This window comes from Falco punctatus (genome assembly GCF_963210335.1).
Source record: "Falco punctatus genome assembly, chromosome: Z".
Classification (NCBI taxonomy): domain Eukaryota; kingdom Metazoa; phylum Chordata; class Aves; order Falconiformes; family Falconidae; genus Falco; species Falco punctatus.
This window is the reverse complement of record NC_137586.1, coordinates 16,026,743-16,041,625: the sequence shown is the minus strand read 5'-3', so window position 1 is coordinate 16,041,625 and position 14,883 is coordinate 16,026,743. Positions and strand designations below refer to the sequence as shown.

The following is a 14,883-nucleotide window of genomic DNA, read 5'->3' as shown; positions in this document are numbered from 1 at the left end:
TTAGCTTGCTCGGTACTGTTAAGTGAAAAAGAAGGGATAAGGAGGCAGAAGGAATGCAGTATGTGGTGTTTCAATGCAGTACGTCATGTTTCAGTTGGACACATTAATTAGGAGCCAGATTATCTGTGGAACTGCCTGAACAAGTGAGATCACATGAGTTACTTTTGATCTTCATCCTGGGGCACCTATTTATATAGGGCTAGGAACAGGAGACATTTAAAGAGGCTTGGATCTTCTGTGGGGAGCTTTTCCTCCAGGTATTTGTGTAGACCTGCAGCCGGGGTTTAATCAAATGTTAACCATTGCTACTCTTCTAAGTCTTCTCTGTATTGTTCCCATTTATGCCTTCTTCCCTCATCTGGTTTCCTATTTAGGCTTACTGTGTTTTACTTTTGGTCTGCTGGATATTTTATAATATCACTAATTCATTTTTATGACTATGGTATTAAAACAATAGAATATATAAGTTTATCCTCGCATGAATGTGAATGGAAAAAGGTAGGTTTGTTTTTTAAAAAAAGATAAAATTATAAGTATTGAACTATCATCATGAAACAAATCAAATGAATGTGAATGGAAGAAGGCAAATTCTAAAAAAATAATGCAATACTTCTGATTTTACCTATATCATCATCAAACAAACCCATGTATACATATACTATAGGTACAGTGTGTGTATTGTATGTGTATACATTTGATTGTTTATCTTCTACTAATGTGTGTGTTCTAAAACTCAATTGATTACTTCTCCACAGACCTAGCATTGACGGACAGCATCCTATTTCCTGGTGGGTGGGGAGGAAATGCAGAATGACCTTGGCTGTTGAGCAAATAAGGGGAATAATCAGTCTAAGATTCCTTGGCATGGTTGTTTTGATGCTGCAGTGGCCATTCAATCATGTATTGAATATAAACTGTTTTGTTGCTTTGGTGTATTGATGCATGTATGCAAGTGGATTAGAAGGTGGTGGCTGAGGCTGTTGCCCATGTGCAGCTCTCTCTCCTGTTGCTGTTCACAGCAAGTGCAGGCCCGCTGTACACAAGCTGTGACCATCTACAGGCCAGTGCATTAACTAAGCCACGGCAAATTTTTGAGCTATGTTCATGTGCCTTACTGTATGCTGTATAATTGAGGAACTGCTTCACATGAGTTCAGCTCTTGTTTCTGCTGGCATTGGAAGCCATCTGAGAAGACTATGCAGTTAGCAGGGGCAAATAGAGGTTCGGCTGTCCAAGTTTAATCTGCATTCCTAAATCAGTAACCCAGTTCAAAATAAATGAAGTTTAGAGGCTGGATACTAGAGCCATGGATATCTTGTATTCTTGCATCAGAAAATGTAGTTACGGGAGAATTTATCTCTGAAATACTTCAGATATGTCAACTTAAATAAAGACAGTGTCTCTAGTCTTCAGTGGCACATGGCTGATAGAGGTGGAAATGAAAGGTGGGTTGTGCTGCCATATCACTATGCTAACTGTTGTGCTTTTTCCCTCCTTTTTGCTAGGTTTCGCCAAAACTAATACCAATGAGGCAGATTTAAACGTGAAATACAGACTGGGCTTAATTTGCCGGAAGGCTTGTTTCCAAATGGGAGCTCAGTGAAGAGAAATCAATGTCTGGTTTGCAATTTTACTACTTGTTTCTTTTTTTTTCTTTTTTTTTTTTTTTTTGTAAGGGCTCTTTAAGTAGTTTCAAGATAGTCACAGCCTGAGTTTAACTATCAGCCTAAGTTGTATTTTAACTTCATTACATTACCAATTGAAATTGAAAAGGTGAATTTATTCCCTAAATTTTGAATAATGTTATACTAAAATGTTAATGAATATTGTAAAAAAAATGCCTTGTATTGTCTCTGCCAAATACTACATTTTTTACAGAGAATCAGACAATGATCATGCAAAACTTATGATTTCCTCTGCTTTTTGTGATGTCATTAAACTTACCAGTCACTCCATTGCTCTGGAACTATAGCACTTATCATGTCCATTCTTCTGTAAAGGTGTGGAGGCTGTTTTTTTCTGGAGTTGTAGAGAGACATCAGGAATATGGACTTACTTGCCTTTTCCTGAACTTTTTAATGAGTCTGTGACAGAACTGTATATACCAGTGGAAATAACTGGGTCCTTAGCCCTGAATGTATCTATCTACTATTTCCATGGTGTGTGTCAGCTGGCATTAAGAAGCCTACACCTCCCAATGTCCAACTCTGATCCCTTATATTTAAATCCTACAAACTAGAATGGGACTAGTATGAAGGAGGGAAATCGAAAAGTCTCCATCCCCATGCAGACAACTGGTGGCTACACATTGTCCCATGTGAACCACTCTTATTCTCCAGGTAGAATCCTTCTCCCCAGCCCTCACTCAAAGGCAAATTAAGATTGTTCCTGGAGTCAGGTCTGTCCTTCCAGTGTTACACAGGAAAACAGGGGAAGAGAATGTTGTGGGCACTTTGAAGTTTCTTCTGAATGGAACGCAGCTCATTAAAGCTGGAAGCAGTAAGTTTGCATGACTTGCCAATCAAGGCATTGGCAAAAACTAAGCCAAACTCATGATAACTAGAATGAATGCCATGAGACAATCAAAATGAAAATTTATTCTTTCATACTGGTTCTGCTGTTTGAGAAAGATCTTCCTTTCCCTGTTATTAATTACAAAATGACTGTTAATTTTGCAAGGGGGTAATATGACAGCATTGGATCTCACATACCAAATCAGCACAGTAGGTCTTTATTATACAGAGCATGAACTGACTGGAAATCTGCATTTAAAGTGTAATGGTTTCTGTCATTCATATAAATAGTAACATGTAAAACACTTCAGTTAAAATAGTTCCTGACATAACGTTTGATATCAGGACAGGAGCAGATTAAGTGACTGAAAAACATGTAAACTGTATACGCACAAATAAATATATAATTATATGCCTATCGTGTGTGATAAGCAGTGTTGGGATATGGTGTAGAAGGGCATTCTAGTACTAGGTGGATGAGGTATTGGCTGTCATTGTCAGTGTGTGTTGTGGAAGCACTGTAACACATTTCTAGGGAAACAGATAGGAAAATCCCACAATATTTAGCTCCTGTACTAGCCTTTGTACTGCATTTTTCCATGCTAAAGTAAGAAATGCTTCTCTTTTCATGGGACAGTTATAAAATTGGTCTTGATCCACCCATGGACTTGATAGCAGTAAAACTGTTTTTATTAGAGAGATTTATTTTGTTTAGTTGCACTTACTCTAAACAATTCTTTGATAATCTCTTTTCAATACCAAGTAGGTTATCCTTATTCCCACAAAGGAATAAACAAAATGCCTTTGTAAGCACCTTTATGCAGGTACAAAAGTACTCCCACAATACTAAGTTTTATGACTTGAACTTATGGGTGCTAATGGGTGGTAAGGTGTTGTATAGCCTGAATGTGTAGGCAAGACCTGAAGCTGAGCCCATGGGAAGAAAGTGTGTTGTACAAAGACCAGTGCTAATTTCCTGATTAAACATACAGACGTGAGTGGTTGGTAGGTAATTTGCATGCAAGGCTTGAAACAACATTGCTCAGAGTGGTCCAGAATATTAGCACAGGTTTAGCACAAGTTAGATTTTATCAAGCTTTAGTTTTAACCTATTGTCTCTGTTTAGGTGTATTCCCTGTGTTATTCACTCATTCCAAACAAGTTAGTTAAAGTTTGGCTATTTCTACTGCTGTAGAGGTGGACTGAAGTTCTGCTCGCAGAGGTTTTGCAGATTAAAAGTCTCTGTATAGCAAAAACTGACTCTATTTTCACTCAGTATGAAACTTTTTGTTTTGGAGCATGTTTGAGAGCATGGATGTGATCCCTGAAAGTATCTTGCTCATCACTACTCAGAGCTCTTGTAAACAGTACCCAAAATGGATGCTGGTTCTAAAGAAGTATAAGTACTATTATTTAGTAGGGAAAGGGAGTTGCTATTAACTTATCCAGAGGAAAAAAAAAATCTTTAAATAGCTGTGGAAGTCTTAAAGAAATCTATAAATGAAATGTTGACCTGTTGCAATTACCTATAGTACATTAATTGTAGGACTGATTAGTTAATTACAGCAAACATTTATTGGCATATATAAAGTACTGGAGGAGCGTCTGAGGGTGCATGCGATCAGGTGTGTGCTGCTTCTGCCATAGAACTATGCTTTGCTGGCATACGCACAGAAACCATCATTGTTATTAATGTATGGCTATGAAAAGACTAATGACCTGATGTCTGGGAGTTCCGCACCTTGGTTTCTGAAGCAAAGAATTAGGAGCCACGAACTCCTGAGTTTCAGCTTTTCCATTTCTCCACTTCCTGCCTTGAAAAAATTCATCTGTGCTTCTGCCTTGTCTCCTGTTGCTGGAAAATGAGGATGTTTTCCTTCATACCTCACGGGGATGTTGTGAGGAATAATCAGCTAAGGTCCATGCAACAGGTTGTCTTTTATCTTCAGCTTGGAGATCAGACTTGATCAAGAGTGTGGAAGAGTACTTGAAGACTGCCATATATGCTGGATATTTGAGTTCTGTGTCTTCTCTTATTTGTATCAGTGTTAATGCAAGAGAGCAAAAGCCAATATGGTGCTGAAAACTGGGGATGAAAGCTGGGGATGAAAGCTGGGGATGAAAACTGGGGATGAAAGGAGAACAAGCGGTCTCCATAAAAAAACAGTGGTGCAAATATCTGTATGTCACACTTGAATTTTTCTATCTTTTGAACAATATATTGCAGTAGAATACTGGCATTGTTATGAAGACATCATGTATCCGCACAAGCTAATTGCTAAAAGCAGTGGCTCCATTTTCTAATTGATTTGTAAAGTAAGATTAGAAATTAAAGCACTCGTAAGTATTTTCATAGATAAAGTTTAGTCTAAGCAGTATTTGCTAGGGTCGTGTTACAGGGGTGAGAGCTTCTTGTTCCTCTGTGGTGGGTGATGGTATGCATGAAGGTTTATTGAGACACCGCCTGCTGACAGCACTTCACAAGACAAGGACAGTTGATACCCTTTGTCCTGAAGAAGGTGATGATTCTACTATATTACCACATTGGACTTACTGCACTTCAATTTTATTGATTTTTTTCCCTGAAAAAAAAGCAAAAAAAAAAAAAGAAATATTATAGAATATGTAGTTGTACTGTAAACTCTGCAAACTAAACATCAAAGTTCTTCTATGTATTGGCAAAAGAATCAATAAAGTAAAGATTAAAAATCTCGAGCTTCCTCTATTGTTGTCATTTTTCATGGTGTTCTGTCCTGCCATTAGGAGCAGTAAAAGATTAGCTTGTGTCTGCACCAGCATGTCAGACCTCAGCACAAGCAAAAACCTCAAGGTCTTGGCTGAAGGTGGAGGGGTTTGATAAACGGAAATAATGAAGCTCAAAACTCAGCTAACAGCTGGATTCTCCATGTTCTCTTACTGATGTCTCTGTTGGGTCAATCACAAACATAATTATCACATTCATTTTCATAATTACTTGGTTTTTACCTTTTGATTAAGACTGTTTTTGAAATTACAGCATTTAAGATGTTAATCATTCATGTTAGTGTGTGGCTGCATTCTGAAAATAGTACTAGATGACACATGAAAACAAATTGCATTAACCACCTGGTGAATGATCAAGTAGATGATTGCAAAGTGATGAAAATGCTTGTCTGTAGATACTGGGGTCATCCTTCCATCCATGCCATAAGGTCATGAGTAAATATGTCACAGTATCATTTTATCTTCAGTGTCCTTGGAAAGCAGGTTGATAAATGTGCAGAAAAATGTTTAGGCTCAGGAAAAAAACCTTGATGATTTTCTCTGAAACGAAACTTCAGTAAATTATATGCCTGGTCAAAATCCAACATTCTGTCACCCCTGTGAAGGGGAGTACAAGGTAAGTGCCAAAATCACTGAGCTAATACACCAGTCTTGCAACTCTAAAATTTACTTATACAATGGTAGAAGGTAAAGATTCCCTCTGACAACAGGAGAAAGTTGGTTACAGGCATATCAGCAGTTTTGTCATATCTCGTATATCTTCTGTTGTTGGCTATTGTGCTGGTTTTGGCTGGGACAGAGTTAATTTTCTTCATAGTAGGTAGCTGGTATGGGGCTGTGTTTTGGATTTGTGCTGGAACCAGCGCTGGTAAGGCGGGGCTGTCTGCATTACAGCTGCGCAGCGCTCACACCCAGCCAAGGCCTGTTCTGCCTCTCACCCCACCCCACCAGCGAGGGGCTGGGGGGGCACAGGGGGTTGGGAGGGGGCACAGCCCCGACAGCTGCCCCCAGCTGACCACGGGGGTATTCCAGACCGCACGATGTCAGGGCCAGCGTATAAAGCTGGGGGGAGAAGAAGGAAAAGGGGGACATTCAGAGTAATGGCGCTCGTCCTCCCAAGTAACCGTTAGGCATGACGGAGCCCCGCTTTCCCGGGGGTGGCTGAACACCGGCCTGCCGATGGGAAGCAGTGAATGAGTTCCTTGTTTTGCTCTGCTTGTGTGAGCAGTTTTTGCTTTACCTATTAACCTGTTTTTATTTCAACCCACGAGTTCTCTCACTTTTATGCTTCTGATTTTCTCCCCCATCCCAATGCAGGGGGGGCAAACAAGTGGCTGTGTGGGGCTTAGCTACTGGCTGGGGTTATACCACGACACTGATTTTACAATATCCCATCGTTTCTGTGATGCACTGCAGTATTCTGAGCCCCTCTTCTGCCCATATCCATCTGCTGCTACAGACCAGGTGTCTTAGCTCTGGACGTATCGACACCGCAGCACGTGTGCAGTTTTTAACGGAACAGCTTCAGGGGACACCTTGGGGGTGGGGGGAAATTCCTTTACTGAATGTATTTATGTAACATCAGATTTTGAGGCTCCAGCAAGGGTGGAAGTAGCTTATTGTGTTTGTGTTGTGAAAACTTGCTGTGCCTGGTTCACATATTTATGTACTTATTTGTTTAGAAAAAGAAAAAGCATGGAAAATGAGTTCTCCATCTGCCTCCTGTGGTACTTAGATTTTATTTGTCATATTTTTTAATGTAATGGCTTGCAAAAACAAGTAGAACATTACTTAATTATTTGTGGGACCAGTAGAGTCTAAAACTAGAACGTCTATTTCCATGGTCTTAAAGCTGTCCCCTGAGCTTGCAATCCAGCGGAAAACTGTTAAGTTTGTATAAAGCTGTGACAGATGCTTAGAGTGAGCTGCTGCAATGCTTTCAGGCACTGGCAGTGCTGCCTTTGGTGCTGTGGAAATCATCACATTTGTCTCAAAAACCCGTGCCTGTGTGAGATTCTCAAGATTGTGTCCATCCACCTGACCTGCTGCAGGGTCTCACCAAGTGTGTAGGTTTGTGCACTTTTCAACGAAGGACTGGCACAGCCCCAGCTCATTTGAAAAAAATGGTGGCGATGCTTCTTTCCCTGTATTAATTCAGCAAGAGGAGCGTTTGTGAAGGTTCCGTTCCTGACTCTGTCCAGCAAGATTCAAAGCACATGTTGCTTATCCCAGGAAAGCTCCTAACCTGGCACACTGCAGGGTGAGCTGGGTAAGAGCAAGGATCGGGGGGGAACTGGCTTCCTTTGCAGAAAGGACTGCAAGGGCTTTGAGGCTATGAATAGAGAAGAAGGAGCAGGGAACACCTAGCACGTGAGTCATTCACGCAGCAGCGGCAAGGCCTGAATTCTCTTTTGAAGAATGGTTTTTATGTTATTAATACAGGCTTTAAACTGTAAGCAACGCTCTTCCTCTCCTTTCTCTTTCCCTGCATGTAGGCACTTACCTGCATTAAGCCCAGTGTTTTTCAGGGCAAGTGCAGAGCAAAAACGTGAAGGCACCTGTGGAACTGGTAGGTCAAGCAGTGTGGTGCTCTGCCACCTTAGAAGGGTACAGAGGGGGATTTTCCCTTTTAAGATTAGATTGCCCAAATTAATCAAGTTCTCTTGGAAGTGCATCCTGCTGCGGTCCAGGAGACCTCTAAAGCGACCTAACCTAAACCATTGATTTTACAGCACTATGCAAATTGCTTTTATTTTTTGGGTAAGTTCCTGAACATAGCTTTTTGTTCTCTCAGCTGGAAAGTACGTAATACGTAGGTAGAAAAGGGAATTGAAATGTTTTGTAAATGCAGGGAAACGTGTTACAAGTAGCACAAAACCTGCAGCCAAGAGAAGAATTAGTCTGCATAAACTGACCAAAAGCAACGTGAAAAGCAAACTTACATGTCACCCTACATAAAAAAAAAAAAAAAAAAAAAAAAAAAAGCCACAGAAGAAGCACATTGGTATCACCTACAGAAAGTATACATTAATTCTAGGACAAATTCAGTCTCATCTGTTTAGGCGGTGAGTGAGTAGACTATAAACTGGATCTGATGCCTATATCCTGCGAAACAGTGATTCCCCTTTGGAAAATCTGGCTCTATGAGCAATTAACATTTTTATCTTAGATCTGTTTGAGAATAAAGAGAGCTGTGTATGGCTAAATAGGCAAAGCTGTCTTGTCCAATGCATATCCCTAAAAATACAATCTTTAAAGCTATAATCAGGCACTCTGGCTTGCCATTCATTTCGGTCTAGTTCCATCTTGCATTTGCTCCAATAAAACCCATCACTTGTGCTTTCCTCCTTCTAGCACCCAAGAGCAGCTCCCTTTGCCCAAGGAAGACTGCTCAAATTTCAGTTTTCCTGCTTGTCTGGGCACATTCTGGGGTGAAGGGAAGCAGGCAGAAGTGTAGCAGTGTGTCCCCGTGTGTCTGCCAAGCGATGACAGTGGGAGAACTGAGACCAGAAGAGCAGAGCTGGTGTTCTGTGCTCGGCTGGATGGCTGCTGGAGGGCATTGCTTGCTCTGGCTGCTCTCAGCCAAAATGTGGCTGTGACTGAGGGCACAGGCAGAGATGGTGCTGGGGAGCGGCGTTAGAGAGCTACCGCTGAGCATCAGCACATTGGGTGTGCTGGCCTGTTTCTAATGCACCACTACTCGTGCACCTCCTGCCAGGAAAAAAAAAAAAAAAGATACTTGGTGTGGTGTGTTCTTCTCTTTGTTTTTCATTTCATCTCAACTTGGAGATCACATGGATGCCTGTGTTTGATAAATGAAATTTATGCCCTCCTGTGGAGTGGACACACCTTACTGAAGGTCCAGGGGGTGGCTAGCCTAAGCCCTGAGCATGCTTCTGGGGCAAGGAGGAAGACATCAAGCTTGGATGTGGCTATGTGGCTCTTCTCAGGTGTTAGATGCTTGTCATATGGGCGGTGCTTGCAGAGCAGTGGGGGGCAGGTCTGTACCAACACACCTGTCTGCCCTGGCTGAGGATAGCTCAGGAGCTCTTCGGACCAAATGGCAGGGCTCGGCACAAAAACACGTCACTGTCCTGTGTGGCAGAACCGCTACTGAAGCTCTTGGTTCCATGAAGATATGCTTCTCATCCTGTTGCTGATAATTCTTTCTTCTTCAGGCTTACAGGCTGGTATTTGCTGATTCTCTCCTCTGTATCAATTAATACTGACATTTTCAGGTTCTTCTTTTCTTCAGGCAACCTACTGTCTGGGGAAAAAAAGGCAAGAAAAGAAAAAAACGTCAATGGCATAAATCTGCTAGCTATAAAACTGAAGGATGGTGAAATTAGTCTGCAACAGCATATCTATGTTCTCATTAAGAGCAATTCAGCATTTTTAGGACGCGTTAACTGCTGCAGTGAGAAGAGGCTGCAGACCAATATAAAATAAACTAGCACCTCGCAAAGTCCCATTTTTAATTTCCAAAGTACTTTTCCTCAGTCATGCAGGAAAGTCATTGTCTGGGGCAATAGTTAAAAAGAAAACATCACAGATGAGTTTGGGTGTGGAGCTGCAAAACTCATCCAATGTGAAAAAAACCTCTGCATGTTAGCAAGGACAAAAACCTAGAGGTATTATATATATATATATATATATCATCACAGAGTAAACCAAGAAAGTGTAACAATCACTGATAGCTTCACTTCAGAAGTGGGAGAGGCCATAGTTGGTAATTATCCAAATCACCGCTGCTGTATGTCTCTACCAAACCAGCTCTGACCCTTTGCAAAACAATCCCGCTGAGAATGCATCAGCCTGAGAGCTGGTTTCTATGGGGATTTTAATTGTGTGGCAGGTTATTTTCATGGTGGAGCTGAAAGGGGCAGAGAGACCAGGGAGCAGCGAACATAAGCTGGGTGCAGCAGATGGGGAGCACGCAGGCAAACAGCCCCAGACGTTGCACCGCCGCGGCACTGCTGGCCCTGGGGCAGTGACCCACCCACCACAGGTCACTGCTCCTGGCTGTCGGTTTGGGTGGGATCCTCTTTTGGGTGATGTCTGCAAGCACATGTTTACTTCAAGCATACCTTCAAATCTGATCAGTTTTAAGTGCGTGCTTGTGGACCTCTAGGAGCATGGGTGTCGAGGCAAAGGCCAGAGGAAGGCAGGCGACAGGTGTCCTGACCTGAGAGGGCTTTTTGGCTCCAGCAGAGCGTGGCCAGACAGGACCTGCCAGCTGCCGGGGCATTTGTTTGCAGTGTGTGCAGGACATACAGTGGTCCTTAAGGCGGAGCAATTGACAGTGGGTTGGGAGAGCTGGGACACGCTGTGCAATGCCACTACTGGTGTCACAGTTGCCCCATGCTGTTAATACCCATCTCAAAGTCTGATCAGCGCTGTGCACAGCTGTGTGAAAAGGTGCTTCAGCCTATTTTGCAGAGATTTTTCATCTTTTCCATGAGATGCTGAGTACTGAACCCTGGCTTGGATGGGGCACATCTGAAAGCTGTCATATGCAGTACAGTTCTTATAGCATGACAAGTTTTGGCAGTAGTTGACAGTTTTACCCCAAAGGGAGACCAGTTCTTAGTACAAGAGAACCCTATGCACAGCGTGATGCTCCAGCTGGGGCAGTCATGTGTGGCAGTGGTTTTACTACCACTACCACAAACTACACAGTGCAGTTTTAGCTATTTGAGCATTAACTACTAAATATGTATCAATTCAGTGAGATTGTGGCCTAAGGATCCCAGTACTGCTGCTCCCAGGTGTTGTATCTCACCATTGAGTCACAGTAAATGTTTTAAGCCTATGGCTTTCAAGTACTGGGACAGGTTGTACTAAAAGCTAGAAATAATCTAATAATAATGCAATCTAACAACTATATTTAATTTGAGAAGTTCTGTAAAAATCTAGTAAAGAAAGAGCGCAGAAGAAGGGCTTTCCCGTAACTTTCTTGCCGCTTAGCATTCAAAACTTCATACATTCACACAGTGCTTTGCAGTTTAAGAGGACTTGGGCAAATCAAAGCCAGCAACAGCCATTCATCTGCATAATAACTGGGGGCCAGATGAAGGAAACAAGCTCTAATTGCACCACCCCTATTTGCAGTGAAGCTTTCAACAATAAAACTGGATACAGCTTGAGTCTCGCTAGTTATATTGAACCTTTAATGTGGAAAATGAAAAAAAGGTAACTGGGTTTGCTGAATAGGTCAGCATCGTCATCTCCGCTGGGGAATGCGGTTACCTGTATTATGGCAGGAATAGGAGGTTGGTGCCCTGTTCCCAGGCACTGTGCAATCACCCCGGTGAGCAATGGGGGGGCTGCAAAGACGGCTGGAAATGGTGCACTCAGCATATCCTCACCCACAGAGGGGTAATATCCAAATGGGCTGAAATGACATAAGAAAAAATCAGTTCTTAGCTGGTTTCTGCCACAAAAGCCCAGGACCACAGAGAATGAAATCTGCTATGGCCTCTTAGATGAATTAAATTGGTGGTCTAAAATGAGTATTAATTCCTCTCCAAAGCCTGGTTTGCTGGGGTGGTGTGGGCCCCAAGGTTTTTGTCACTGCCGCTGGCTGGGTCTTGGTGGCAGGGAACCAGCCTTTTTGCTGCCATTGCTATTTTTATGGCATCACAAAATAATGGATGTCTTTGAGCATGAAACGGAGCTGTGGCAGAGGTATTATTCAAAGCAGAGGGCTTTTACTTCTATTTGAGTGGTTCAAAGTAAGATTGCAGAGTTATTTGCTAACCCTGGTACATAAAAAAAAATATATAAAAAATCCCTGCAGCTGAGAACCATCTCCAGAAAGCACAGGCAGAGTTGCTCTCCCATGCCATTTCCCCCCCTCCCCCAGTTTTCCTTCCCTCTCAGTCATGTAAAAACACAGTATTTGTTTTTCACCGTTTTCCTGTGTGGGGAAAAAAGAGAAATTCAATTTTTTTTTTGTTGGAACGAGAGATATTATATTTTTACCTTTTCTTTCACAGATGCTAACAAGACAGTCTCAGGATCCTTGGCATGCATGCACCTGTGTAAGTGCAAGATAAAGAGGGAGAAGATGATGGTCAAACATGTTACAGTGATATTAAGTGGCATGGGGCTAGAAATGATGCAGTTTAAAGATAATTTAAAATCTCTTTGGCCAGGTCAATGTCTTGTTACCAGTCCTGGAAAAGGGACTGCATATCATATTATGAGCCATAGTTCCTGAAAATGCTGTAGTTTGCTGCTGAAGCCACTTAAAATGATGGAACAGTGAGGCAGCAGGCAAATGCTCAACTTTCAGAGTCTCAGAGCTTTTTAGATAACCAAAGAGTATAAAGAATGCCAATTAGGATTTTGGCCAATTCTAGCACTAGTAGAGCATGTGAAGTGCTGGCAGGGCAAGATCTGGTTTCAGTAGTGGAGATGCGGATTACTTCCCACGGATTATTTTTGGACAGGTGGAAGTAGTTATTTCTGATTACAAAATGGGGAATGTGTGTGATGCCAGGGCCAGAGACACTGATGTGAGCCTGAGGCCACTGCTGCCCTTAGGGTAGCTGAGCCTTCAGGCAGGGACCTGCTGGGGCCCCAGACTTGTGCTGAAGATGCTCTGTATACACTTGGTCGGGGCTCTGGCTTTTAATCAGACTCTGGAATTGTCCCCAGAGAATCTTGATACATTAAAAAACAAAGAAATGTGTGAGAATATCCAGGAGAACCAGCTCATTTTAAAATTCAGGTAAAGTTTTGGAGAGGAGTGGTTCACGTATGTGCAAGGCCAGGAGAACAGTTTGTTCATTGCCCATACTTGTGGCTGGAAAAAGTCTTGTGAAACTTGTTTCAAAGGAAATTTTGGCCGGTAGTAATAGTTCTCCTGTTACCAGAAAACCTAATTTTTTTACCTCCCATCTGACAGCATCATTGAAAGTTCATCCTGTCACTTGAACTTTGCTTCATACAATCCTAGAATCATAAATCATTTGGGCTGGAAAAGACACTTAAGATCATCGAGCCCGACCGTTAACCTAATGCTACCAAGTCCACCACTAAGCCATGTCTCTAAGCCCTACATCTGCATGTTTTTAAAATACCACCAGGGATGGTGACTCAGCCATTTCCCTGGGCAGCCAGTTCCAGTGCTTGACAACCCTTTGAAGAAATTTTTCATAATACCCAGTCTAAACCTCCCCTGGTGCAGCTTGGGGCCATTTCTTCTTGTCCTGTCTCTTGTTACTTGGGAGAAGAGACCGATCCCCACCTCACTACAACCTCCTGTCAGGTAGTTACAGAGAGTGATTAGGTGTCATGGTTTAACCCCAGCCGGCAACCCGGCACCACGCAGCCGCTCGCTCACTGCCCCTCACCCAGAGGTTCGGGGAGGAAAATCGGAAAGGAGTGTAAAATTTGAGGGTTGGGATAAGAACAATTTAATAGGTAAAGCAAAAGCTGCGCCCACAAGCAAAGCAAAGCAAGGAATTCATTCACAGCTTCCGTGGGCAGGCAGGTGTTTGGCCATTCCCAGAGAAGCCGTAACGGTTTTATGTCACATGTAACAGTTACTTGGGAAGACAAATGCCATAATGCCAGATGTTCCCACCTTCCTCCTTCCCCCAGTTAATATACCAAGCCTGACGTCATATGGTATGGAATACCTCTTTGGCTACTTTGGGTCGCCTGTCCTGGCTGTGTCCCTCCCAATTTCCCGTGCCCCTCCAGCCCTCTGGCTGGCAGGACCCAGGGAACTGAAAAGTCCTTGATTTAGTGCAAACATCACCCAGCAACAGCTAAAGACATCAGTGTGTTATCGTTCTCCCACCAAATCCAAAATACAGCACTGCACCAAGAAGAAAACTGACTATCCCAGCTGAAACCAAGACATAAGGTCTCCCTTCAGCCTCCAGGCTAAACACCCCCAGTTCCCTCCACCAGCCCTCAGAAGACTTGTGCTCTGGACCCTTCACCAGCTTCATTGCCCTTCTCTGGAGCAGCTTCAGCTGTTAATGAGTGTAAAGTAGGTTTGACCATCTGTATATTCTCCCTATTAAATGCTCTTTCCATAATAAATTATACAATAACTCTCCCAGGGACAGTAAATCTGACATAGTAACAGTTTATTCCAATGCAGCCATTCTTTTGATAAGAGTAAACTTGCTCCAAGAGAGCAGCCATGAGGGATGGTGCAGCTTTCACCCATGTCCCTACAACAGGCTCATTTATCTGATGCTTATGGCAAAAGGGACTTAGAGGATAGTGTTGTTCAAGACAATTTCCCAGGCTGCTCATGATGGAAGTCCTCAAGTAACCCTGGAAGAGGATGAGGATATTACGTGACTAATTCTTGGGTCTTACCATGCTGCAATAGAGCATTGCAGGGCCAGAGGGAAGACCAGCATGAAAAGCGGGATTTCTTGCAGAGAAGGGACCTCCTCCACCACAAGATAACACAAGAGGGAAGTGCTCTGGTCTGGCAAACCGAGACACCTCTCAACAGGAAATGTAAAAAATTCCTGATTTCGCCCCCCCCCCCCCCCCCCCCCACACACACACACACTTATCAAAGCCAAAAGCCTTCAGCTCTGCTGAAGCTGTACCACCTAATTTTGGGCAGTGA

The 14,883-nt window shown here is 42.8% G+C and overlaps 1 protein-coding gene across 1 annotated transcript in view; it reads left to right on the top strand.

The window, feature by feature from the left end:
* The window catches only part of OXCT1 (3-oxoacid CoA-transferase 1), an 86,681-nt gene extending 81,453 nt beyond the window's left edge, over positions 1-5,228 (top strand). Inside the window, exon 17 of the mRNA XM_080372194.1 lies at positions 1,506-5,228. Within this exon, the coding sequence (XP_080228320.1) occupies positions 1,506-1,541 (36 nt within the window). The 3' untranslated portion in view covers positions 1,542-5,228. The remainder of the gene's footprint in view (positions 1-1,505) is intronic.
* Positions 5,229-14,883: the final 9,655 nt, after the last annotated feature.